At 38.9% G+C, this 26599-nt stretch overlaps 2 protein-coding genes across 2 annotated transcripts in view; one reads left to right on the top strand and one right to left on the bottom strand.

Moving 5' to 3' along the window:
* The window catches only part of LOC104601422 (serine/threonine-protein phosphatase BSL3), a 45826-nt gene extending 23262 nt beyond the window's left edge, over window positions 1–22564 (top strand). The window contains exons 11-21 of the mRNA XM_010264734.3: window positions 4717–4984; window positions 5082–5322; window positions 5459–5629; window positions 6167–6405; window positions 15980–16064; window positions 16158–16256; window positions 16360–16559; window positions 16666–16741; window positions 21191–21326; window positions 21409–21548; window positions 21668–22564. Coding sequence (XP_010263036.1) covers window positions 4717–4984; window positions 5082–5322; window positions 5459–5629; window positions 6167–6405; window positions 15980–16064; window positions 16158–16256; window positions 16360–16559; window positions 16666–16741; window positions 21191–21326; window positions 21409–21548; window positions 21668–21751 — 1739 coding nt within the window. The 3' untranslated portion in view covers window positions 21752–22564. The remainder of the gene's footprint in view (window positions 1–4716; window positions 4985–5081; window positions 5323–5458; window positions 5630–6166; window positions 6406–15979; window positions 16065–16157; window positions 16257–16359; window positions 16560–16665; window positions 16742–21190; window positions 21327–21408; window positions 21549–21667) is intronic.
* Window positions 22565–24453: 1889 nt separating this feature from the next.
* On the bottom strand, window positions 24454–25671 carry LOC104601421 (syntaxin-121-like). The gene has a single exon (XM_010264733.3). It carries the CDS (start codon window positions 25529–25531, stop codon window positions 24590–24592), a length of 942 nt encoding a protein of 313 aa, XP_010263035.1. The 5' UTR covers window positions 25532–25671; the 3' UTR covers window positions 24454–24589.
* Between the last annotated feature and the right edge of the window lie 928 nt (window positions 25672–26599).

Genomic DNA, 26599 nt, shown 5'->3' with positions numbered 1-26599 from the left:
GGTGCAGTTTGGAGAATTTCTCAAACCAAACCAATAAATTATGGTTTGGGAAATTCTTAGACCAAACGAAACCATTTTATTATGGTTTGGTGCGGTTTCTAATACGGTTTGGGGACTTTGTACCATTCTATGCTTTACTTAGACTACAAAACTAGTATAGAAAAATAATTAATTAACAAAACAAGAATAACATAGATATCAATATCAATAGGAGAATAACTGAATAACATCATAAACGATAGATTTTGACAAATTCAAAGTTGACAAAACAAGAATTCATATATATCTTTTCTTCATATTTAATCTGACCAAACCAAGCAAGTATGTAAATATGTTAATAATGAAGTATATTAACAATAATGACCTAAACAATTTTGAAAATAGGAACATTAGAACAATTAGTGATTTAAAAGGCATGCCTAAGGTGCACCTAGGCGCACAAGTGAGGCGCATTTTGGGGTATGTGCCTTGCCTAGGTCTTAGGCACACCCCTTTCAAAAGACGCACGCCTGGTGCACCTAGGTGTGCGCCTGATGCACCTTGCGCCTTTTAAAATTTTGCGCTTTTTACTTTTTTTTGAGTCTAACGGCTGGGCCCCCGACCATGCCCCTCGAGGCAAGTCCGAACAAGTCTATATTAGGGTCTGAAATTCTTATTTCTCTCATAAAAATAATGATTTTATAACTTTCATTGCCTTTTAAGAAGATATTTTATTGGAATGAATGAATGAACAACATTAGCAAATAGGGGGTTCTCCTCTGCTATGGTTACCATATTTTCAAATTTGTGAAACCAAAACCAAACTGTTATGAATATAGACCCGAACCAAATCACAAATTTGGTTTGGTTTTACGGTTTGAACCGTATAATGAACACCCTTAACCACAAAGGCAGACCTATCAAAGATAGTAGAGCTCTTTGAAGGTCCAAATAGAAGTCCTACGGAGACGAGCAAACACCTCTTCAAGGGAGGGAAGAGCAGAACTGCCTAATATTTGTGCTGTCATCGGCTTTCCACTAAAAATCTGGTCACATCAAATTGTTCCCTTTGTTGTTGCTAAATTTTGACATCAGATGTAAGGGAATGATAGACATTCAACTCACTCCGAAGATTTCTCATAATGGCATAATAATACTCCTAGGCTTTGATTTCCCTACTACAGATTAAAGTACTCTTGGTAAAGTTGGTATACTCTCATAGTATTATTTTGTCCAGAATAAAGTTTCTTAGCATGCTCTCAAATCTCCTTGGTATCTAAAAACATAAAATTCACACTAATTTTGGGTTCTATGCTATTCCACAATCATGTAGTTTGTGCATTTTCTTGTTCCCACTCACTGTACTCTTGAGAATCAACTAAGGGTTTGTCATCTTTCACGTGTTTCACCTTCTTAGCCGCAAGGAAGACTTCCGCTGACTTAGCCCAAGGCACATAGTTGCCACCATTCCATTTGATAGAGGTCAGTTGAAAATTCATATAATTAGGGAGAATCATAACACTGGATTTGTGTTCACTACTGTCCTCTGTGGTTGCCATGGGTTTGAAAAAAAACAAGCTGACTATTACATAAAAACCAACTGTGCACTATCTGTCCACTACACAGCCCTCTTCGATTCATCATTTAGAGGGTTTCTAGCAACCACCTTAAACACCTACTTTAGCACCAACTGGAGGCATGAAAACCTCCTAAACAGAGAAACGGCTACTCCTTTCTGTTATCCTTTTGATTCTCCAAAGGATCAATGTGATCTCTTCAGAGCAGTAAGGTGAGAGGCGATGAAAAATTTTGGATTGATCTCTGGACTGATTACCAATGCTCTGACACCATGTTATTGATTCGATTGGCACTGGTTTCAGTCCTAGAATGAGAGAGAAAGAGAGTAGAAGAAGCAGGAGAGAGAGAGAGAGAACCCTTGGTTCAATCTAGAGAGAACTCAAATCTAGTCTCTCTAGTTGACCAGGCTGTATTTATATGCTTCTAATATGAAATACAATAACAGTTACATCCCTAATTAAGTATGGGACATAACACTTAAAAGTGAGACATAAAAAACATCACACTAATCATTTAAAATAAGGCAAAAAGGACCAAACTACCCTTTGACAGCCGACTCTTAACACCTATAAGCTAATCCTCCTTTCAAGTCTCTTTAATATCCTCAACTTCCCTGCTTTCCTTTAAACTACCACCCTCAATCTTTCCAGATTCCCAACTCCTTAAAAGCTTTTCTTGCAAATTGCTCCTCTTTTCAATTGACCATACTTAATCAAGCAAAATTTCATCTTTCTACTCTTCAGCACCTTCTACAGAATCTACACTAGCTTCATCTTCCAAACTTGCTCCATTGATGTTTGTTTGCCTCAGTTCTTTTGATTTCTCACTTTACTTCTCATCTGCTTCCTCTTATTAGTCCTTTTGATTCTATTGCAAGGGCCTGCACCAATAATGACATCCTTCAACTGTGATAAGACTTTGGTTATGTGCACTAAATTACCATTAAATGCTCCTTTTACGTTTCTTTATAGGCATGAGACAACTTTATTCATCGTTGTTAAACTTTACCCGCTTCTGACACTAGTCCGAACTTAGTTTTCCTATAAACACCTCTTTAACAGATCCATCAGAACCTCTTTCTGCACCATCAAACTCACCTTTTAAACTACTGAATATACTCTTTCTTATCACTCCTCACTCCCAACCAAATCATCAGTCTGTGCCATCATCATTACTTACAGCTTCTGACAAACCATTTATCTCATCAATGTTGAGATGACTTTGAACACCATTTTCTGCCTCAAATCTTCGAGTTTCTCTACCCTTTGAAAACAAAAAGTACCTTTCTTTGTACACCATGACCTGATCTGCTAAGCCATCCTCATCCTCAATTCCATCCTCTGACTTCTGCCCCTCATCTTCAATGAATGCAACATTGTTTCATCCTCTTTAGATGTAGACTCCCCCACATTCAGCCACCTCTTCAACAAGAGGGTGCACAAAGGCCACATTTTCTGACTCGCCATCCTTGATATTTTGAGGTTTCTCATCTGAACCTTTCCTGACCCTGCACTTATCAGATTCCCTTTCCCCAGCCAATAAAATTGTTGCTTTTTGTGGACTTTCCATCTGAGACTCGTAAATGAACCTGGTAATTACCCATTCTCACCTTTCAAAATTGCTTCACACACTTCTTCCTCTGAAAAGGGCTTTTCTAATTCTAATGCCAATCTGTTCAGTTGTAACTCGTCCTGCCTTGGCCTTCTTGCTTTTCTAAGGCTGGTGTAGATAATGCATTTATAATGTCTCCATTCTGAATGATGGGACAACCCATCAAAATTGGGCTTGACTGCTTCCAGGTCTAGCTCTGTGGATCACTCTCTTGAACATTTATCTTATCCTGCACCTTTTTTGAAATTAATATAGTTTCTTTGTTGCGAGTTATCAATAAGTGAATATGGTGGACGGAGCTTTATTACCGAATCAGATTGAGGTGTCTTTATACATTTTTATTTTACTTTGTATCCTAAAATGCCATTGCTTGGTGTAATGGAAATTTCAGGCTGGCAACACATGAGAGTGCAGGTTTGAGTTTAAATTTTGAAAGATGGAAAAAATCTAGAGTTTTGGTTCATAGTTCCATATCCAGTCCACCCCACCTAAGACCCCAGACAACTGTGACCAACATTGGGTAAATGGCGTTTTGTACCCTAAGGTGCTTTCTTGAGGGCTGATTGGGAACGATTATCTGTTGTGGGTGGAATTTTTGCATAGGAGGGCAAATGAGATCCATTTGTCCAAATTCAAATTCAGATATGATTTGATTAAGGTGATCTGAGTTTGATCTGTTTCTAATTGGGTCAAATATGGCTCCATTCAGAGTTATCTGATAATATGTAAATATATATGCTTACATCTACATAAAATTAATATGTATCTATTAGTAAAGTTGATTTGAATATTGTGCTTTTATTAAATTCATAGGTTAAAATGTCTTAGAAGGTATTTTTTAGTCACATTATTCATGAAGTTTTTCATTTTAAGTTCATTTTATTAATAATTTATAATATTCTAATCAATTTCGTTATAATTTACTAATTGAATTCAATATATGATTTCAACTCGTCTCCAATCAAAATTCGATGGATAAGATTCGATTGGAATCTAAATGTTAACAGGTCAAATTTGGATATATCTGGTTTAATCTGATCTGTTTGCTGCCCTTTTTTGTATGTTTTGTAGTTTTTTTGTATTTTTGCTTCTTTCATTGTTAATAATATTGTTAGATACCAAGAAGAAAAATTTTACTGTCATCAATAGGGAAAGGGACGAATGAAAGAAAACTATCATTTTTAACAGTGGTTGTTTTCCCTTTGCAAGTTCCTTGATTTGGTCATGAGATGTAAAATATTATTACATCTCTCCAGAAGAATGCTTTAAAGTTTAAACCAATAGGCAAGCAAAATGGGTTTTTATATTGCAACCTAATAGTCATACAATTAATATTTTCTTCTAGAATTCTCGGCACCCTCTAACTGGTTTTCTAAGTTAGTTTATGATGTTTCTCATGCTGGAATTTGGAATTAGACATTACTATCTGTTTGCTTGTGCAAACACTGTTGTCTGTGTGTGGGTTTGTCTATGTTAAAATAAAACTAATTGATCTATAAATATGATGATATTGTAGCATATTTTCTGAAATTGGATATTGTGCCATAGGAGTGTTGCTGGATGACTTGCTTGTTGCTGAAGATCTGGCTGCTGCTGAAACGACAAGTGCAGCTTCACATGCAGCAGCAGCAGCTGCTGCAACCAATATACAAGCGGGAAGATTACCTGGGAGGTACTTTGATGATAGAACTAGGCAAACAATTCCTGAAGCAGTTCCTGACGGTGCAGTTGTTCTTGGAAGCCCTGTTGCTCCTCCTGCAAATGGGGACATGTATACAGATTTAAGCACCGAAAATGCCATGCTTCAGGGACCCAGGTAAGCCACCATATATACAACTAGATAGATATCCTCAGTTTTAAATGGTGAAATTTTACCTTTCAGTCTCGGGCACTTATTCTAGATGATACTTCAGGAGACTGAGCAAAGATGTTGACTACTTGGTCAAAGCCTCGGCAGCAGAAGCTGAAGCTATTAGTGCTGCATTAGCTGCTGCAAAAGCACGCCAAGTTAATGGAGAAGTTGAGCAAATGCCAGAGAGGGATCGTGGGGCAGAAGCAACTCCGAGTGGGAAACAGATATCCACCCTGATAAAAACGCCCGATTCTTCTTTGTCAAATAACAACCCTCCTGGCGTTCGGCTGCATCATAGAGCTGTCTGTATTAGAAATCCATTTCTGTTTCACCTTTTTTTTCTGCTCCAGTTTATTGTTCTTTTTCATTATCTAGCTGGCGTGAAAGTGCTATTTTTAGTGACTCATTTTAGTTTGGTCAATTCTTTTAACTCTACAGGTAGTGGTAGCTGCAGAGACTGGTGGAGCTTTAGGTGGTATGGTCAGACAACTTTCAATTGATCAGTTTGAAAACGAAGGCAGGCGGGTGAGCTATGGTACTCCAGAGAGTGCAACTGCAGCTAGGAAATTATTAGATCGGCAAATGTCTATCAATAGTGTCCCGAAGAAGGTAAGTTGGTACCTCAAGTATAATCGAGCATTTTAAAACGCCTTTTGGAATATATATGTGTTTTATTTTCTGCCTGGTTACTTATTTCTTGTTTTTAATGTTAATTGTTTTCAACAGTATTGGACACTCAATTCTTACACCAACACCTACAATTTCATGTTGCAGTATTAAATATATTAAATATTTTACTTTCTTGAAGTTGGTTCTTGTTCAGTTATAAGATGTTCATTGTTTCTAACCTATTTTGTATATTGGGCAAGGACTTGTTAGCTTGCTGTTTTTGTGTTTGTTATTTTGCTAGTGTTTGTTGTTCACTACTATTTGTTATTGGTGGTGGGGATTCTTTTTTACATTAATAAAATCTCTTTGGTTGTTGTTAGGTATAAAAATTAATGGTAAATAAACTTGGTGATCTTGTTCTTATGTACCCATTTTTTGGCTTTTTGGAATTAATGGTACCAGTTATTTCATTGGCTACTGAGTTGTCACACAGGCTTTTCCTTTTTTGAAGTCTTGATTCAATCTCTTAATTTTCAGGTGATAGAACATCTTCTGAAGCCTCGTGGTTGGAAGCCTCCTGTCCGTAGGCAATTTTTCTTAGATTGCAATGAGATAGCAGATCTTTGTGATAGTGCAGAACGAATTTTTGCAAATGAACCTAGTGTGCTGCAAATAAAGGCTCCTGTCAAGATTTTTGGTGATTTACATGGACAATTTGGGGATTTAATGCGCCTTTTTGATGAATATGGTGCTCCTTCAACTGCAGGAGACATAGCGTAAGTAATTCTATGTTTAGATATTTTACATGTCTTTCAGTTGATAATTATGTCTCTTTTATATAGTGATATCTTGTGCGGTGCTATATTCTAGTAATTTTTCATAGAGTAATCGTGATCGGTATTTTAAATGGCAAATTTCTTAAAGTACCCCTAAGGTTTAGCTAATTGACCAACTCTATCCCTACTGTTTGACTATTGTCTTAAAGTATCCCTACTGTTTCTGACAATTGACTAGCTCTACCCCTGTCGTTAACATCCGTTAATGTTCCGTCAAAATCCATATACACGTGACACCACATGACATATAAATATTTTTAAAACCCAATACTATCTTCCATCCCTTTTCTCTTCACTTCCCCTGTTCCTTCTCTTCAACCTTCTCTTCTTTGACAGCAACACCACCAGCTGTCATTGCCCGTGCTCAGGAGCAGAAGGAAGCTGCCCTTGTTGAATTCGAGAAAACAGGAACTGCAAATCTGGGTCTGGCAGAAGCTCTCAGGTCTTATTGTCAAAATATACTTGTTCATGGCAGTAACGGTGGCGGCGGCAGTTTGGTGAAAACTGTACAGGATATGATCAGAGATCTGAAAAAACACCTCTTCTGCGCTCGAGGTGAAAATTGCAAAAGAGTGAAAGTGCAAAAAAAAAGATCTGTACCTCTGTAGATACTGGAGGGGGGAAAAATAAAAAATTGCCGCTTGAAGTTGCAGCGGCGATGTCGTTGACACGAAGAGAGACATGTCAACGCAGCTAGATGCTTTTGAGATTCATTTAGCTTCCCACACACCCAATTCCTTTGTGCTGTTGAACAGAGAAACCTTACATAAGTACTCTGTCGAAGGATTGAGATTTGATATGAAAAATCTCTTCTCTGGCCTGAGGACAATGCAAGTGGACTTTTTTTGATAGTTGATCACATTGGACCTTTGATGCCAAAGTCTGCAACCTAGAAAGTCCTCCAACAGCTTATCTTCATATTCCAAAATAATGACAATGGTGGTAGTTGATGGTTCTTCAAATCGGATCAGACAAGCTGATGAACAGCCCAGACTTAGCATCAATGCAGAAACAGAGAAACTAACATTGAAAAGATTAAGCAATGATTGATAAAAAAACTTACTTGGTTGTCCTTTTTCTTGGTTTGTTTTCAATTTAGTATTTTTCCAGCTTCAACCGATCTTGTCTCCTTAACCCAGGAAGAGTATAACAGGTTCTTCTATGTATATTTGAGGGAGGAAGAATAGCCAAAGCAGGTTACGGTATCGGCAGGACAGTGCAGAGAGGTTTCTAAGGAACATTGACGTTCAGATTCACAGAAATCTCTGGTACTTCAATCCCTTTACAACGCATTTAGCCAATAGTTCCTTTAAAGACAATAAAAAGCATAAACAATTGAAGAACGCAAAAGAGGAAGCTTGATAGGAGCAGAAAAGAAAAAAATCAAGTTAGAGAGATGAATGAACACACAGCAGAAAAGAAAAGATAGAAATCAGAATAAGAAAGAATGGAGTGACCCAAACACAACATATGAGTTGATAGTAGAGAAAGGCCGAAAGAAATATAGTCGGAGGCATGCCCCAATAGCTCACAATCATCTTCTCCTCCGGGCGATTGGCACCACCAACGGTAGAACTGGTTCTCACACCCTTCTCTTCTTTGTTGTTCAAAGTTGAGGTACTCCGTTACGTACACCCAGACTGGGAAACCTGATCCAAGTTCGCCCCGGCACAGCAGACCGGCTGGAAGGAGTTGGATTTTGTTTTGAAAATTTGAGAAACAGTAGAGGGCAAATTTGAGATTTTATTTTTTTCTGTTACGATTTTATGATGACAACAATTGCCAGAAACAGTAGGGGTACTTTAAGACCATACTGAAACAGTAGGGGTATAGTTAGTCAATTTCCTAAACCTTGGGGGTAGTTTAAGAAATTTGCCAACCCAACCTGGTTTTTCCCCTTCAGGCGGCAGCTTACTGGTTCATAGGTCAAAGCCATGATTTCATAAATATAAATACTTAAGAATACAAAAAGTTGAGAGAAAAACATCAATTACATACTTAATGGTTTAACTCAGATCATTTGAATATTTGATGTGTTAACTCATCAACTAATGATTAGAAGTGTATAAAATGCCATAAGCCAACCAGGACAAAGGACTCCATGGTCCTACTGATCACGATAAAACATGTGTCATAAGCAACACTGCATAATATTAAGATGCAGGGTACAGATCCATTTTCAGGTATTACATGAATTTGTATGTGTTAGTGTCGAGTATGCAGGGGTATTTCTGTCTTTGTGCTTATGGTTAGGTGCTGATGTGTAAGTTTATGTTAGATCTAATGTCCCTAACTTAAGTAGGGGCACATGTGACTTTTCCACAATATTTTAGTAATATAAAACAGATCTGGCCGAATGGGAGGGTTTACTTTCCTCTCATTCGAACCAGACCTTTTCCTCCTTGTCCTCTCTTCTACACTTCTCCTTTCTCTCTTTGTCTCTTTGTCTCTTCTTTCTTTTCCTTGACTATTATCAGTCAAATAGGCAGGCTGAACTCTAATATGGTATCAGAGCTAAACTGAGCAAATTGGATCTGCCCAGAATTCTGTTCTCTGCACACCCAGTCTAGGGTTTTCTCTTGCTTTCTTTGCCATCAGTTGGAGATAAGGGAAAGGGCTGAAAAGGAGTGATCACGTTCTTCCCTTGGAGGTTTCTATGCCTCCAGTTGTGGTGTTTGTGGTCGGTTGCTGCAGTTTCTAAGAAGTCCTCCCCTAATCGATGAAGAGAAGAGTTCTGATTCATGTGGTGTAGTGGGTGCTTTGTGTAGTCTGATTTTTGGGTGTCAGGCAAGATGTTCTTTGCATTTTCGTGGTGTGAATTAAATGACAAGTCTGTTTCAGATGGTATGGTGGGATTTCAGATTGTAGTGTGCTAGGGTTTGTGCAGTTTTCATTGTGATTCGAAGGGGAAGTATTCATCAAACAGTGTGGTGAAGTTTCAGGTAGTCGTGAGGTAGGGTTTGTGGTGTAAAGAGTGAGGTTTACAACAATAGTATGTGCTGAAATCAGTGTGTAGTGTGGTCTAGTGTGTCGAATTCAGCAATACCAGAATTCAGTAATGGGAGACGGTAGTGATAGCAAGACTAGTGTGATGGTTCCTACTGACTACCTAAATGTTCAAATGACCTCCATTAAGCTGAATGGAGAAAATTATGTACCTTGGGCTAAATCTGTAGAAGTCTTTCTTAAGGCAAAGAAGAAGGTGAAACACATAAGAGACGAAAAACCCTCCACCGATTCTCATGAGTATGATGATTGGGACAAGCAGATGCACAGGTTATCACATGGTTATGGAATAGTATGGAACCCAAGATTAGTGTAAATTTCATGTTTGTTGATACTGCCAAAGAAGTGTGAGACTATGCTAAGAAGCTGTTTTCGGGCCAAGACAACACAACTAGAGTATATCAGTTGTATCAAGAATACCTTAATCTACAACAGGGTAATCAGAGTCTTGAGGAGTACTATGCTAGTATGAGAAACATTCGTAATGAATTGAATGTTTATTAGCCCCTCACTTCTGATGTCAAAATTCAGCAACACCAGAGGGAACAACTTGATGTGACTCGATTTTTGGTGGGGTTGAAATCTGAGTATGAACCAGTGCGGGCTCAGATACTAGGAGGGTCAGCTCTCCCTTCCTTGGAAGAGGTGTTTACTCGAATTAGGAGGATTTCCATTGGATATACCGAGAACCCTAATGTTTCCGATGGATCAGCCTTTGCAGTATCTAGAGGCCGTGGTGTTAGAGGTGGAGCTCGGGGAGCTCAGTCTGGTCGTAGTGGCAACAGTGGACCGGCATATGGCCACTGTAGTGGTAGTGGACCTGCATATAACCGTGGTGGTGGTCGTATTGGAGGTCGAGATTTAGGGGGAGCCCGTGGTAGAGGACGTAGTTTGGGTCCGAGGAGGTGTACACACTGTGGTATGGATGGACATACCATTAATTATTGCTATGACTTGTGTGGTCCTCCCTTAACTTGGGCCAGTCATGCCGTGACTAGTGATAGTAGCTTCAGACAGGAGAGTCATTCAACTGATCAGATACCTTCTACATCCACAGATGTTACTGGGAAGGAGATGATGAGTGTTCCCCATGATGAGTATGAGAGGTTTGTTCAGGCCACATCTCAGCAGAACACGACCACTCTTGCACACTCAGGTATGGCTTGTCTGGCATCCACACCCAATCCCTGGATTATTGATTCTGGAGCCTCCGATCACATGACTGGAACTCCAGGTGTGTTTTCTTCCCTCTCTCATTGCCTAACATCACAATTTGTCACCCTTGCTAATGGTTCCACATCTTCTATTTGTGGTGTTGGTAATGTTAACATGGACTCTGTATCCTTATCCCAAGTTTTTATGTCCCTAAATTACCTTTTAATCTTATGTCAGTTAGTAAGTTGTCGAAGTCTCTTAATTGTTCTATTACCTTTTACCCCTCTTTGTGTGTTTTTCAGGATCTTAAGACGGGGATGAAGATTGGTGGAGGGCATGAAGTTGGTGGATTGTATTATCTTGATGGTGGTGGAAGTACGTCAATGGCTCTCCAATCGTCTCTTTCTCCTCTAGTGGCACTGTAGATTTGCTCATCCTTCACTGAAAGTTATGAAGTCTTTGGTTCCTTCATTGAATCATCTGTCTATTTTGGATTGTTAGTCGTGTCAGTTGGGGAAACATCATTGTGTTCCCTTAGTCCTAGAGTTGATAACCGTATGTCGAGTCTTTTTTCTTTGGTTCACTCGGATATTTGGGGTCCTTATAAAGTAATGTCATACAATGGATATAAATATTTTGTCATTTTTATTGATGATTGTTCAAGATGACGTGGCTCTATTTAATGAAAGAAATGAGTGAATTGTTTACCATTTTCCAAAAATTTTATGTTGAGATTCACAACCAATTTAGTGTTCACATTAAAATTTTTTGTTTCGATAATGGCCGTGAATATTTCTCTTCATCATTTCAAGAACACTTATACCAATATTGCATTATCCATAAGACTTCTTGTACCTACACCCCACAACAAAATGGGGTGGCTAAGAGAAAGAACCGCCATCTTTTGGAAATAGTTCGATCCCGCATGCATCACATGAATGTCCCCAAATCTTTTTGGAGTGATGCAGTGCTTACTTCTTGGTTCTTGATTAACCCGATGCCCATGTCTATCCTTGATGGTCATTCTCCATTCACCACATTGTTTCCTACCTTGTCTCTGTTTCCTCCTTCTCCTCGGGTTTTTTGGTGTGTTTGCTTCGCTCATAATCTAGGGCTAGGAAAGGACAAGTTAGATGCACGATCTATTAAGTGCATCTTCCTTGGCTATTCCTGGACTCAGAAAGGGTATAAGTGTTATCATTCCAGTTCTTGACGTTCCTTTGTGTGTGCTGATGTTACCTTCTTTGAGTCTACTCCATTTTTCTTGGAGTCCGATGATATTTCTTCCTCTTCATCACCTCCTCCCCTTCCTCTTCCAGTTGTGGATTCTATTCCTCTTGTTCCGGCTGTGACCAAGTCCTTGCCTCCGGTGCCACCACCAGTTGAATGACCACCTATGCATCACGTGTATACACATCAAGGGTATTCCCAAACCTATGGTATTGATTATGTAGAGACTTTCTCCCCGGTTGCTAAGATTGGTTCAACCCGTGTTGTGGTTTCTCTTCTTGCGATGTATGATTGGCCCCTCTATCAGCTTGATATCAAGAATGCCTTCTTGCATGATGATCTGCTCGAGGAGGTCTATATGGAGCAACCACCGAAGTTTGTTGCTCAGGGGGAGGATGGTAAGGTGTGCCGACTACTGAAGGCCATTTATGGGCTTAAACAGTCTCCTCGAGCATGGTTTGGCAGATTTAGTGAGGTGGTAAAGAAGTTTGGTATGAAATAGTGCCAAGTTGACCATTTAGTCTTCAGTCATGACTCTCAGGCAGGGAAGATCCTATTGGTGGTGTATGTAGATGATATTGTCATTACCGGAAATGATAAAATGGGCTTTGACAGGTTGAAGACTTTCCTGCAAGAACATTTTTAGACAAAGGACCTTGGTAAATTGAAGTATTTCTTGGGGATAGAAGTAGCAAGGTCTAAGCATGGTATTAACTTGTGTAAGAGGAAATATGTTCTTGATTTGCTTGAAGAAACAGGTTTGTTAGGTGCTAAACCAGCTGAAACACCTATGGAAACAAACACTAAGTTGAGCAGTGATATGGGTGAAGTATTTGAAGACCCTGGTAGATACCGGCGACTGCTAGGTAAATTGAACTACCTAACCATCACTCGGCCAGACATTTCATTCGCAGTTAGTATGGTAAGCTAGTTCATGCAGAAACCTTTGGTTCCACATTGGGATGCGGTTCTAAGGATTGTGAGGTATTTAAAGGTGGCTCCTGGTCGTGGTTTGATATTCGGAAGTGGTGGAAAACTTGGAATAAAAGGATATACTGATGCTGATTGGGCCGGTTTTGTATCTGATAGGAGATCTACCACAGGCTATTGTACTTTTCTTGGAGGTAATCTGGTGACATGGAAAAGCAAGAAGCAGACAGTTGTGGCAAGAAGCAGTGCAGAGGCAGAATATAGAGCTATGACACATACTACTTGTGAATTAGTGTGGCTAAGGAACCTTCTATAGGAGATGGGATACACTGTTGATACTCCGATGAAGCTCTACTGTGACAATCAGGCTGCAGTTCATATTTCCTCTAATCCAGTGTTTCATGAGAGAACCAAGCACATAGAGGTTGACTGTCACTTTGTTAGAGAGAAGGTGCTGAGTGGAGTGATAGACACTGCATATGTCAACACAGGGAACCGGTGGGCAGATTTGTTTACTAAAGGATTGAGTCGGAGTAGAGTGGACTACATATCTAACAAGTTGGGATTATATGATATATACTCTTCAGCTTGAGGGGGAGTGTTAGTGTCGAGTATGTAGGGGTATTTCTGTCTTTGTGCTTATGGTTAGGTGCTGATGTGTATGTTTATGTTAGATCTAATGTTCCTAACTTAAGTAGGGGCACATGTGACTTTTCCACAATATTTTAGTAATATAAAACAGATCTGGCCGAATGGGAGGGTTTACTTTTCTCTTATTCGAACCAGACCTTTTCCTCCATGTCCTCTCTTCTACTCTTCTCCTTTCTCTCTTTCTCTCTTCTCTCTTTTCCTTGACTGTTATCAGTCAAACAGGCAGGCTGAACTCTAATAGTATGTCAATCTCTGTAACCAGATCCAATATACATATTGAAGAAAAGGAAAAAAGGGGTAAAGTAAAATAGAAAATAAAAAGAAAAGGTTAAACCCTAAGAGAGTGAAGCAAAATTTTTGATTTTTGAGAGTGAGAGAGAGAAAATAAGGAGCATAAAATACAAATAGATTACAGAAATACAGAGTTCAGGAAAACATAGTAGTAACCTTTATCATGGTTGGCAAGTCACAAGCTCTTTAGAGGAAGTGGTGTCATTTTTTTTTTCCTGATTTTGAGTATCTTTCTTTTGTAAGCAGTCATGATCTCTTTGTTTCTTTCTTTTGTTTTTTTGAAAAAGGTCAAGTATATATATTACTAAAATTGAGAGAAACCGACTACAAGACCCATGTGCACCAAGGAACTGTAGAATGAGAATATACGGTTACCCCACATGATTTACAAGAAAGGGCATCTCTATCAAAAAATGACTTGTATGATTTACTTTTTAACAACCTATGTACCCCTACCTAAGACAATTCTGCTCTTCCAACTAGCCTTCAGTCCATCTTCAGCTCAATTTACTTTCAGTAATTCTTAAACTCCTTCCTGTCCATATGGTGCACATCACTGCATGAAAAGCAGTGTTCCACACAATGGACCCCTCTTTGCTTAAGCCCTTCAAACCATGTAAGCAATTAAGGTCTGATTCAATAGTGTAATAGGTACTGTCTTTATATTCTCATTGTACATCCTCCAGTTGTAGAGAGGCTTATTCCATTTCTACTTTAAGGCAGTATTTCACCTTTAATGCAGTAACCTTGAGTCATTGTTACTCTTTGGTGCTTGTCACTCACTGATATCTGAAAAAAGGCAGGGATGCCTAAGAAGAAATTTTGCTTATGGAAAGGATTTGATTCATTGCACTGCACATGGAATAGAGAGAATGGTTGTTGTCCATCTGATCACCAAATAGGGAATTCTGGCTGATGTTTCCATGTGAAAATCACCGCTGAAAATGATCACTAGAAATTGGCCTACATGGAAGAGACTAGAGGGGGCTATTGCCTCTCAAACTTACCTCTCTCTATGCAATTGCTGTTCGCTGCTTCTAAGAAAGTTTTTCAAAAGTGACGGACTGAAATGAAGAGAATAATATTTTGATTAGGGTTAAAATATGTAGTGTTTAGACGTAGGGACATGAAAGAAATTAGGAGAAAAGAAAAGTCTAATTAGTGATAAAACATGAGGACCAGGGTTTGAACCACTGCCCATTAAGCTGGTTGAGCGGTTTTGCAGTTAAACCGTCTGGATATCTGACTATGTTAATGCTTTTTCAAACTATCTAGATGTAAGGTTGGTCCGAAATGCTCTCTTGACCAGATGTGGGTTGAACAGCTTAGCTGCCTTCTTATATGATCAGTTGAAAACATTGATTGCAGGATGTTTTTTTTTGTTTTTTTTTTTGATGAATCACTGATTGCAGGATATTATACCATGACTATGTTTCTGAAAACTGAAAATATTTTTATTTCATGCATCTTTTGTTGTGCCTTTGTTACATCCTCTTCTGTGTTCTGTCTGCCTTTGGTAGACCATTGTTGTGTTGAATGCATTTCATAGACAGGAATGCAATACAGGGTGGCCTTATTGTTACATTATGGATACATAAACACAAAAGTCAAAGTATTAACTTATTTCTAGGCCACTTCTTGAATGCACAATCTAAAATTTACACCATTTGAAATGATTTTGATGGTGACACCAATCTTTCTGAATAATAAAAATACATTTGGTAAATTATTTGGGTGAGAGTTTTGCTATCTTGCATACTTTATTTGCATGAGTGTTCATTTTCTGCAGCTCTTCAACTCTTGGAGGAAATGGATTTTGTATAGTTAGGATCCTTGTAGAATCAATAGTTCATTGGTTTACCTAAATTATTTGCTTGCATTCTCTTATTACTGCTTGATTATAGAACCAAGCCCACAGGTTAGCTGGGTTGGCATTGAGACTTATTTTCTTGTAGCTGATCTATATCAGTGGCTATTTTGCCACATGCATGGCTTTCTATGGAATCCCATCAGTGAAGTCCCTGATTTGTGTGTTCCCCAAAAGTTATCATATGGCCTAGTGATGAAGTTATTTACTGTTTCTTCTTCTTTTTCTTACCCCCTCTCTCTCTTTTATTCTCTTGCACACACACACACACACCAAGTTGCTAGATATCAGTCCTTATAAGCCTTTCTTTATAATGCAAATGGTTTTTTCTTAATGATCATGCATTGCTTTTGTTAATGCTAATTTTGTGCATGTGATTTTCAGTTATATTGACTATCTATTTTTGGGAGATTATGTTGACCGGGGTCAACATAGCTTGGAAACCATAACTCTTCTCCTTGCATTGAAGGTATCTTGCTAAGATATACATTTTGTGCTGTAAAACATTCAAGTGCTCAATTTTGTTCTGTATTGAACCAAGGTGATTATTTAAATTTTCCAGGTTGAGCATCCTCATCAAGTACATTTAATTCGTGGGAATCATGAGGCAGCAGATATCAATGCTCTCTTTGGTTTCCGGATTGAGTGCATTGAGCGGATGGTATAAATTTCTTTCTTTTTTCTCTCTTTTTTGTGTTTGTGTGTCTGCTAGCATGCCTGCATGTATTAATTTTTTGCATTTATCTTCATTCACATGCTAACAGGGTGAACGGGATGGAATTTGGGCTTGGCATCGCATAAACCGATTATTTAATTGGCTACCTCTGGCAGCCCTAATTGAAAAGAAAATTATTTGCATGCATGGTGGCATTGGTCGGTCAATAAATCATATAGAACAGATTGAGAACCTTCAACGCCCAATCACAATGGAAACAGGCTCGGTTGTTCTTATGGATCTACTATGGTTGGTTATCTTGTTTTCATTTATTTCTTGTTCTTTTGATGGCTTTCACACTTCAGATAGAAATGGCATATCTATTGCAGTCTTAACTGTGATTTCCTTGTTACAGGTCAGATCCAACTGAAAATGATAGTGTTGAAGGATTAAGGCCTAATGCTAGGGGTCCAGGCTTGGTTACTTTTGGAGTGGGTGCCTTTTTTCTTTGCTTATTTCATTGATATCAAACTATGCATGGTTACTTCTAGATGTACTCTCTAGTATTAACTATTAACACTTCAAAAATATGTAAGGTGGTATGTTTTAAGAAGTTATACTATATGGCCAGCCATCTGCATATGTTAGAAATTCAGTTAAACTTGGCAACTTGGCAAGGCATTAACTCTTGAGAAATGGCGTTTGGCTTTAAAACTAGATATAAATACATGATAGAAGCATATTATGGTATTCCCGTACCCATATATCCATGTCCAGGATTTTAGAAAATGGAGGCTTGTATCTTCGTGTCTTGTATCCATGATTTGTCCATGTTGTTATCCATATCTGGGCATCTTTGAACCAGAAAACAGAAAATAGGAGAAGATTGTTCTTTTGAGAGAGAAAACTCACCTAGGGATAGACACTTGCTTCTCATGGAAAAAACTGATTAAGTTCTTGCTACATTCTTTTGCTTCAACTAAGTCTTTGTGATCCATGCACAGTTATCTTGTGGGGGGACTTTTTTCCATCCAATTTAGTAACCAGGACATGATTGTAAAGTTTTCTTGTTCCCACTTTTCTTAGGTGAGATTAGTGGTTTTTGGCTTTTCGATCTTCCTCGTCAAATATCTTGACTTCCCACACCCTCCAGTGTACATTTTTACCGACTGTGACCATTCTAAAAAGTTTGAACCATCTAAATTTGACAGTTGAACCTGCAAACTTGGGTTGTCAATGAGAGAGGTAAAGATAGACCAAAACCCTGAGGTTCCTAATATGTTCTTAATATCCGTAGCTTATTCCCTGTAGGCAGTTTCTTGCAGCTAGATCTTTGCAAAAGGCATCTGAATCAACTACACTTTTCCCAAGACCAGTACCTTCCATACATAGAAACCACTTGTATGAGCCTATGATAAAAGAACTGGCAACATGAGTCTTTTACTCAGAATGATATCAAAGATCATGCATGAATCACACAACACTAATTCAAGGTGCCAAGGTGAAGCTAGGTGATAGGGGAGCGTCTTGTCGCTTAGTCGCTTAGGCATCAGCTAGGTGATGAGTTCTTTAACATAAAAAAAAACAGTATCAATCCTAGGGTAGATCCCTAGGTTTTATAGTAATAAGTAGTGATCTTTAACTAATAATCACCATAATTCTCATGAAATAAGTATAAACCCCTTAGCAATAGATAGAAAGTGAACATATTTATGAGTAGAAAAATAAGAAAGGGAAGAAACATACAAAACATAATGGTTGAGCCCTTGTTTTGGTCCTAGTGATTGTTCTTGTGTGTCAATTGGATAAAATCTTCAAGTTACTTTTTACTTATCAATTCAGGTTTTAAAGTCTTAAAGGGTTCAAGACTATGACACTGACTTGTGTCTCGATTGAACTCAAACAAATAAGATAATAACAAAAAGAAACTAGTATGAATAACAATATTAATACTATGAACCTGCAATATGAATAATCTAGTCTAATAATATATATTGTACTACTATTAATGCATGCAGAGCTAATGGACGTTAGCTCATCCTGTTAGTTCCAAGTTCAAATGTGAATGTAAACAAATAATTTAGTCTGGCAACCCCCCAAGAATGCCTTATTGCCTAGGCATTGCCTTGATAACTATGGATACAATCATCTGTCATTCAACAGCGAGTAAAGACAACTTTCTGGTATATACAGTAAATATGAAGTGAAAACTTTTGACGAAATGTTCTATACTTTACCAAAAATCTAGGATCAGTTCTATATTAATGCAGAATTGTCATGTGACCAGAGTCTACAGGTCCCATTTGGGGGAAAAATACTTCATATATTTGTGGGATCCCTACTGACTATTTTGTTACTGTTCTGCTGTATTTTGTTCAGCCATAAAATGTACAAAAATCTGAAATCAACTCAAATGGGTACAACTCTTGGATGCAAATTCGTCTACCAGACCATGTGATTTTTTCTTGAAGTAGTTGCAAACCACCTGCAGCCCTACTGACCATGTATGGTTGTAGAAGAATGACAAGAACCCGAAAACAGAATGAACAATCCATCTGAGAGAAAAAAATGAACTATGCAACTAGTTATGTGGTGCATTTGAGTCATTTGGTCTGGCTACAACTAGGAATGATGAAAACCAAGTCAAGCAACTGCTTAGTCCACTGAGTTTGAATTTTTCTTTCTTTAGTTTTTTTAACAGAACATCTAAGTAGAGTTTAGGATTTTCTTTTTCTTTGAAATGGTGGAGGATAGTTGAAGAAGCAATGCTGTGATTGAAAGGGATCTCTCCAGCCCATCTAACCAAATGAGTTGAGTAATTATAACTAGGAAATGACCAGTCTACTGTTCACCCAGGGAAAGCCCAAATGAGCAGGCACTGTTTAGCTTGCTTGACTATGCTGTCTTCAACTCTAAGAGATGAGATGAGAGAGTTTATGCATGTAATCATTTTGGATATACTGGTGTTGAAACCTGGAGTTTGTTTGCTGGCCTAACTATCAGACCCCTGATTGGTTTTACTTTGTTATCTGATCTTGGAATGCTTGAGAAAACTAGTTTAATGTGGTTAACTAGAAGTGTGGTTCATGTTCTAGTCTGAACTAGTTTATCTGAAGTCTAAACTGCCACTGAATCGATAGACCCCTGATCATAAATGAGCAGCTTTGATGTGATAATAATAATGTTTTTGTCCTATTAGTTTAAAATAAATGTCTTAAAGTTGCAACAACAAATTGGTATATTTTTTTTGTTCAATAACCACATAATTCATTAAAATAGGAAAAAAGTTACAGGGAAGGGGAGCTAAAGGTACTTAACTCCCCAGAAAAGAAGTACAACTGATTTAAACACTCAGACCCTCACAATTGAGCCCAAAACCCAGAATTACTAAAAACTCCTTGCCTAGCCAATCCATCAGCAAAGGAGTGTTAGCATTTCTTCTAACCCAAGTACATTGGACTTCCATATCCTTAATCAGCCACTTGAATTTTCTTTTCTCATTGCTGTAGCTCCACATCTTGCAAGTGTCTTCTTTCAGCCAATTCACAACAATCACAGAATCTCCTTCTATAAGCAGTTTCTTGACTTGAATTTCTTTGGCCCTTTGTACCCCCTCCAACACTGCTAACACCTAAGCCCTCAAGGAGTCTCCCACTCCAATTGGACATGAGAACATAGCTATTACATTACCTCTCTCATCCCTTAGGACCCCCCCAATACCCAAAGGCCCTGGATTCCCCATGCTACTGCCATCAAAATTTAGTTTGACAAAACCATGAGGTGGAGGGTTCCACATGATATTCAAAGTCTTCTTCCTTGTAACTGAGCTAGCAACTTCTTTCCACTTTCTTAGCATATCATTTATTGAAAAATCTGTAAACTCCTTCATTGTCTTCAGCCAGTGTGTTACTCTTATATGAATCAACTCTACCAAAGTTTCCAAGCCTCTCTCCTTTTCCGAGAAGATTCTTCCATTTCTTTCCTCCCATAGTGTCCAACAAACAGCAGCTCTCACGCATCTCTACATAATTCTTGATGTTTTCGTTGAGCATTCAATAGGTGAAGAGGAAAACAAGCTTTGCAGACTATTTGGAGGTGTCCACCTGCACCCAAATAAAGAAGCAAAACAATCCCAAATATTTTTTGCCAAAACACAAGATATTAGTAAGTGGTACCCAGACTCACCAGCAGCTTTGCATAAAACACACAAGTGTGGAGATAAACAGCTATTGGGTCTTTTTCTTTGAAGTAGGTCGGTCACCTGTGTTGATTCTTTCAAGGAAAACTTCCCAACAAAAAGCTCCTAACCCTCGGAGGTATAGGTTTACACCACACTTCCTTGACAGGGAATGACAGACCAAAAGGAATTTCTGGTTGTATCAGGACTTTAATATATTCAAGTGTAAAATACTACTTTAACTACTTGGTATTGGATTTGAGTTCCTCTACATTGTGTGCGTCATAAAACATGATCAAGCATGTGGGTTTTAATGGCCTCAGTAAGGAGCAAGTGGAGAAAAGTACTTCCTTTTGCAAGCCAATTAGAAATTTTTGTTTTCAACATACTGATGAATCATCTTTGTATTTCACCTAATTAAAAAAAGTTGCATCTGGTGTAATCTTTTCATGTTATGCTTATATGTTTGTGGTTATACTCTACATTTTTAGACTTTTGAACAGTTAAAATTGTAATTATTTGTACGAGATCTCTTCTAAACATGAACTTTGAATTCCCTTGATACTTGCATTTTGTCTGTGCTGTTATTTTGGTAGATGAAAATCTGAACCTCTGCCAAAAATGTGAAATAATTTCAGGCTTTATGCTTATATCATAATCAAAGAAATCTTATGATTGAACTTGTTCAATTACTTGCTTTGTTTGAAAATATATGTGCCATTTGGGAGGCCTTTCTGTTCTCTAAAGCAGTTTAGCTTTGCAGCCTGATCGCGTGATGGAGTTTTGCAACAACAATGACCTCCAGTTGATTGTGCGCGCACATGAATGTGTGATGGATGGCTTCGAGCGCTTTGCCCAAGGACATTTGATAACTCTCTTCTCAGCTACCAATTATTGTGGTATGTTGGCATGGTGTTATCCTTCTTTCAACAGAACTTGGTTGATTCAACCTCTAATTTGGATTTTTACCTGTTTCCATAGGTACTGCAAATAATGCAGGGGCGATCTTAGTTTTAGGAAGAGACCTTGTGGTAGTGCCAAAACTCATTCACCCACTACCACCAGCAGTTGCATCACCACAGACATCACCCGAACACCATATAGAAGATACATGGATGCAGGTACTGTTGTAATCTCATCTTTTGAAGGGTCATGCCTCTTTATTGATAATTTTTCTTTATTGCCATCCTTGCATGTTATCTGAGAATTAACCCTGTCCATTCATTTGATGTGAGATCAGGAGCTTAATGCAAACAGACCACCAACACCAACCAGAGGCCGCCCTCAAGTTGCAAATGATCGGGGTTCTCTTGCCTGGATTTAGAATTTCCTTCAAGATTTTTTTGTATTCTTTTAAGGGCTTAGATGGCCTAAGGCTTATGACATTGGCTGGGTTTGTCTTGCACAAAGCATTGGCAGTTTAAACAGGAATCCTCAACCATGCAATATTGTCCGTCCCTGATTCACAATTGAAGATTTTCATGAGAACCCGTTGGTTTCTTCAACTTGAGAGAATGCAGATCGGGGTTGATCAAGACTATGACTTGGAAAGAGAACCTGGGTTGCAGATGGTGGGATTGGTTTGTTTAGCGATTCCAGTCAAAGAACTTCAACTGCTGCGGGCGTTCCTCCATAGGTTGTTGCCTCTTGTATATTGAGCCACATTCATTTTTGTGTTATTGTCCTTTCTATATTTGGCCCGTTTTTTTCCACCAGTAGACATCAGATCTCAAGATATGTATGAACTCATGGCGTCCATGTATCATAGCGGGTGTTGTCAGGTGCAGTTATGGTGCCTTGTAATTTCCTTTGTGCTGTTTGTAGAATGTAACTTTGTGTGAAGAAAAGTGGCTTCGTTTTATGTTTTCTTTCGTCCAAGAGATTTTGATGGACACTAGCCTGGGCTCCTGGGTGAAAGGGATGTTTTGATTTGGGCTGAGAGAGATAAGAGTTGTCCTGGTGATTTCAGCTGTTTTTTATCAGTATTTGCAAGTTTTTGGAATGTAAAAACGGCAACTGCTCTGGTTAATTGTATAGGAGTAGGACTGTAGGACATGAGACGCGTGACTCTTAGTCCTTTGTATATGGGATCAGTAGAGTCAACCAAATGAATGAAACCTATTGAGAGTTATGGTTATATAGCCTTTGTTGAGATTTCATAGATCATAGACCCTTGTTACATTTCTGTGCAGCAAGAAAGATCATTACCTCTATTATTTTTTGGTACTTTGTATAAAGTGAACAATTATCTATCCATGCATACTTCAAAATTGAAGGAAACAGACTATATTGAGCCTTTGAAGTGATCCTTTGGCTAAGGCTGTTCATAAGAAGACCCAATCCGACTAAACCGACCAATTTGAGCCGATCCAATTAGGTTATAAAAAATCATTAACCGATGATTCGGTTCGGTTTCGGTTTTCATGTATGAAAATCAAAACTGACCCGAACCGAATCGACTTAATAGTTAGTTTCTAATTAGTAATTATAACCTACTTAGTTCCTACTTAACTTAATCAAAACTGACCCGTCTTTATTTTTAGCGGGAGCCACCGGCTCTACTCAACCTCCATCTCCACAATCCGATCTTCAATAGAAGATTGATGTACATGTACTCAAATAAAAAGTTATAGACCCTACTTTTTAGTGGGAGGGGGACATGGCCGGGTTTTACATGCCCATCCTGGCCCAGAACTCTTTTGTCTTTTTCCGAATCCCACAGGGGCTAGAAATCCCAGCCATATTTCTGCCCCGTGGGAAATAGGGATTCCCAAATTTGCTCCGCCCTTCCTTGTCATCTTATTTGCAAATTTATTTATTTTTTTTGAAAATTACGTAGAACTATATTATATTATGTAATATATTAATGTAGTGGGGCTGGGGTGGACAAATACCATCCCTGTCCTTAGAATTTTGGGTTTCCTCGAAATGCACCCTGAACCTCGACCATTGGTCAAAAAACCCACCATGACTGGGGTGTAACCCCAAGGAGACGGATCAAATTGCCAATCTCTACAAATTAGAGCCACTCATGGGCACGATGAGAGAGCACTCATTGAGTCATTACTAATGTTTCTTTCTAATGCGTGGATAGTAGCGTAGATGATGGGTCATGACCCACTTTTGTTTAGTTTCTCAACATTAGGCCCATATGCTTGCCTGTTCAAATAACTTAGGGTCCGTTTGGCTCGTAGTCGGAATCAGAATCGAAATCTTTTGGAATCGGAATCGGAATGGTCCATTCCCATAGTCTGTTTAGTCTGGGAATGAGAATTAAAATCAGCAGGAATGAGATTTCATTCCCAAAGGAGGAGCAGGGAATAGCCATTCTCTCAAATGGGGGAATGCCATTCCAGCAGGAATGGGAGCGGGATTCCGATTCCACCCAACCAAACAGTTGGAATCGGAATAGCTTATTCCAATTCCGATTCCAGACCCCTATTCCTGCAAACCAAACGGATCCTTCATTTTTTTTCGGGAATTAGTTCAACAACTTAATTTTGACTTAAAGAATAGCGCTGGAGAATATGCCAAAATTTAGCGAGGATTTACCCCTCTCCAACCCCAAAGTTCCATTACCAAATTGATGTAGGCCTCATAAGGTTCAAATACAAATATGTACAGTATAAATACATACAAAATGCAAATTTTGGTACTCTACATATTTGCATAATTGCATTCGCATTTGTACACCTTCCAAACTGAGCCTAAAGAAAAAATTAAACCACCAAGGAATCTATTATATATTTATATATCATATGCACTTGTGCAAGTAGGTTTTTGTTATATGGTTATAATATTGATCTTCGCCAAATCCAAGGTTTTAAAGATCACTTTCCTTCCGTTTTTAGCTTTTACATTTATTACAGCCTTCAACTCTGAAAAGTAGTCATATACCCCTTTCCCCCTTTTATCCAGGATGCCCAGCCAGTTCATTTTTCAAGGCTCGTCCAATTGGGTTACATTGCTGGCTGAACACTAAAAACAAATCGTAGAAATGAAAGAATATGAGATCATGATGCATGGAGCAACCAAAAGGAGGAAGAAAAAGTCTAAAAAAACTAAACAAGTCTCAACCGTCAACTCTCAAGTGAGTCTTCTCTAAGTTCAAGCTGTAAGAAGTAAAACGTACTACAGGGGGTTTGGAGCTGGCTTCAATGCTTCATGGGGCTGGGCTGCTCTTCTTCTTAGGGACTACGATAATGACTATGATGATGATGATTATCAGGAGGATGGTGATCCCAAAGCAAGCCCATTTTCGAGTGTTCTTCTGAAGCGTTCTGGCCACTTGAAGCTGCTCTGTCCCGCCTCTGATGAAAGAAGTGGCCCGGGCCACTTGGCTCTCAATGTCGTCCAACTGCTCTCCCTGGCTCTGCACCAGCACTGCCATGTCCAAGAACACCTGATGCAATTCCTTCAGATTCTTCTCTATCTCTTTCACTGCGTCCTGTCTCTCTTGTATTTCCGATACTATGTCCATAACCGTCCCCCTCCCTTGCTCCTGTATCATCTTCTGAAACAGATTCTCGCTCTGCCCCGTCGATATCAAGGCATCCACTGTTCTCTTGTCGGGCTTCTCCCCCGTGACCGTGAAGTATCTGTGCTCCACGGTCTCTTTGTACTCCGTGGCAATCTTCTCCCTCAGTGTGTTGAAATTCTCCATTTGGTCCTTCAGCTTCTTCCTTAGGCCGCTGACGACGGACGTCCGCGTCCGGTCGGAGGAGCTTCCCGGGCCGCACCCAGGAGTGCTGCGGTGGGCGGCGTTAGCACGATCGAGTGCCTCGAGACGGATCTTGACCATCTTGGCCTTCTTGAGCACGAGTGCAACGTCGGCGTCCATTCGGGCTCGGAGATCTTTGATGGACCTAGCGTTATGGAGGGTCATGCTTTCTTCATGGGAATCTTGGAGACGCCGGTGGAGTGCTTCTACTTCTTTGAGCTCGTCTTTGATCCCTTCCACGTCTTCGAAGAACTTGTCCAGGTTGACTCCCACAGTTCGCATCTGTACATCTCCACCACTGGCTCCTCTGCGGGAGTACGGTGGTTCGAGATCAACATTGTTGCTCCTGAGTCCAGAGAAGGATCCGGAGAAAAGATCATTCATCCTCTCTTTCTACAGGATGAAATCTGTTTCTGGGGCGCTAAACCGGGGAAGATGAAATCTTCTTCGACAAGAACTAAGAGATGGAGTAGAGAGAGAGAGAGAGAGACAGAGGTGGGGGCCGTCCCGCCGTCTCGGTTGGTCTGGTGGCGCTGACTGAGACGACTGAGGAGAATATTTATATAGATGGATAGATGGATGGACAGGGAAGCGAAGACCAGAGAGTCCAGAGGCCTCGTCCTTTGGGTGTCGGTAAAGGAGTCCGGTTCAGGCAGAGGTGGTGATATTTTGAAGTCAACTGGAGTTAGACGTGGAAATTAAAAGGGACTTTATTTATTTATTTATTTTTGCTGAATTTAAAAGGGAGAACTTGGATTGGTGAAGTGAATCTAAAATAATGGAAGGTCACAACTGGATCAGTTGGTTAATTAAAAAAAAAAAAAAGCTGGGTCAGTTGGTAAGGCTATTTTGATAGTACAAAAATACCTATTAAACAAAATAATAATAATAATAAATAAAAACAATAAGGCTATATTTGGTTTAAAGTAAAAGGTAGGGAAACCTATACAAGGTTTCCTTACTTTTCCCTACCTTTTCCTTCAAACCAAACATAGCCTAAAAGGAAATCTCTTTGAATAAAATCCCCCTCTCCCCTCCCTCTTAAGTCTATGATCAATTCTATTTTTCATTGATATTATTATTATTATTATTATTATTATTATTATTAAATGGAGGTATAAAATTCGTAGAAGGGGTTAGCTTTTATAATTATTCAAAATGTAAAAGGAGATTTTTGAAGAGGTCAAATTTCAAGAGAGGTTAAGACAATTGTTAGAAACTACAAGAAAGGCTTAAGTCATTTCTTGGAAAAAAGTCTAGAATAATTGGGTACAATGAAAATGCTTTGGAAGTGAGGAGCTTGTTGTGCAAAGTCTATGATTTATTTGATTACAAACTTTGGGAGTCCAAGGGAATTTGCATAACACAAAGGAAGAAGCTAATAAACTTTTGCATTCACCAATAATTTTGGTTAATTTTCAAAGAGGTAATAAAGATTCCTTCAACAAAAGT

Source organism: Nelumbo nucifera, chromosome 2 (genome assembly GCF_055504915.1).
Source record: "Nelumbo nucifera cultivar China Antique chromosome 2, China Antique-T2T, whole genome shotgun sequence".
Classification (NCBI taxonomy): Eukaryota; Viridiplantae; Streptophyta; class Magnoliopsida; order Proteales; family Nelumbonaceae; genus Nelumbo; species Nelumbo nucifera.
This window is presented reverse-complemented; position numbering and strand designations above follow the sequence as displayed.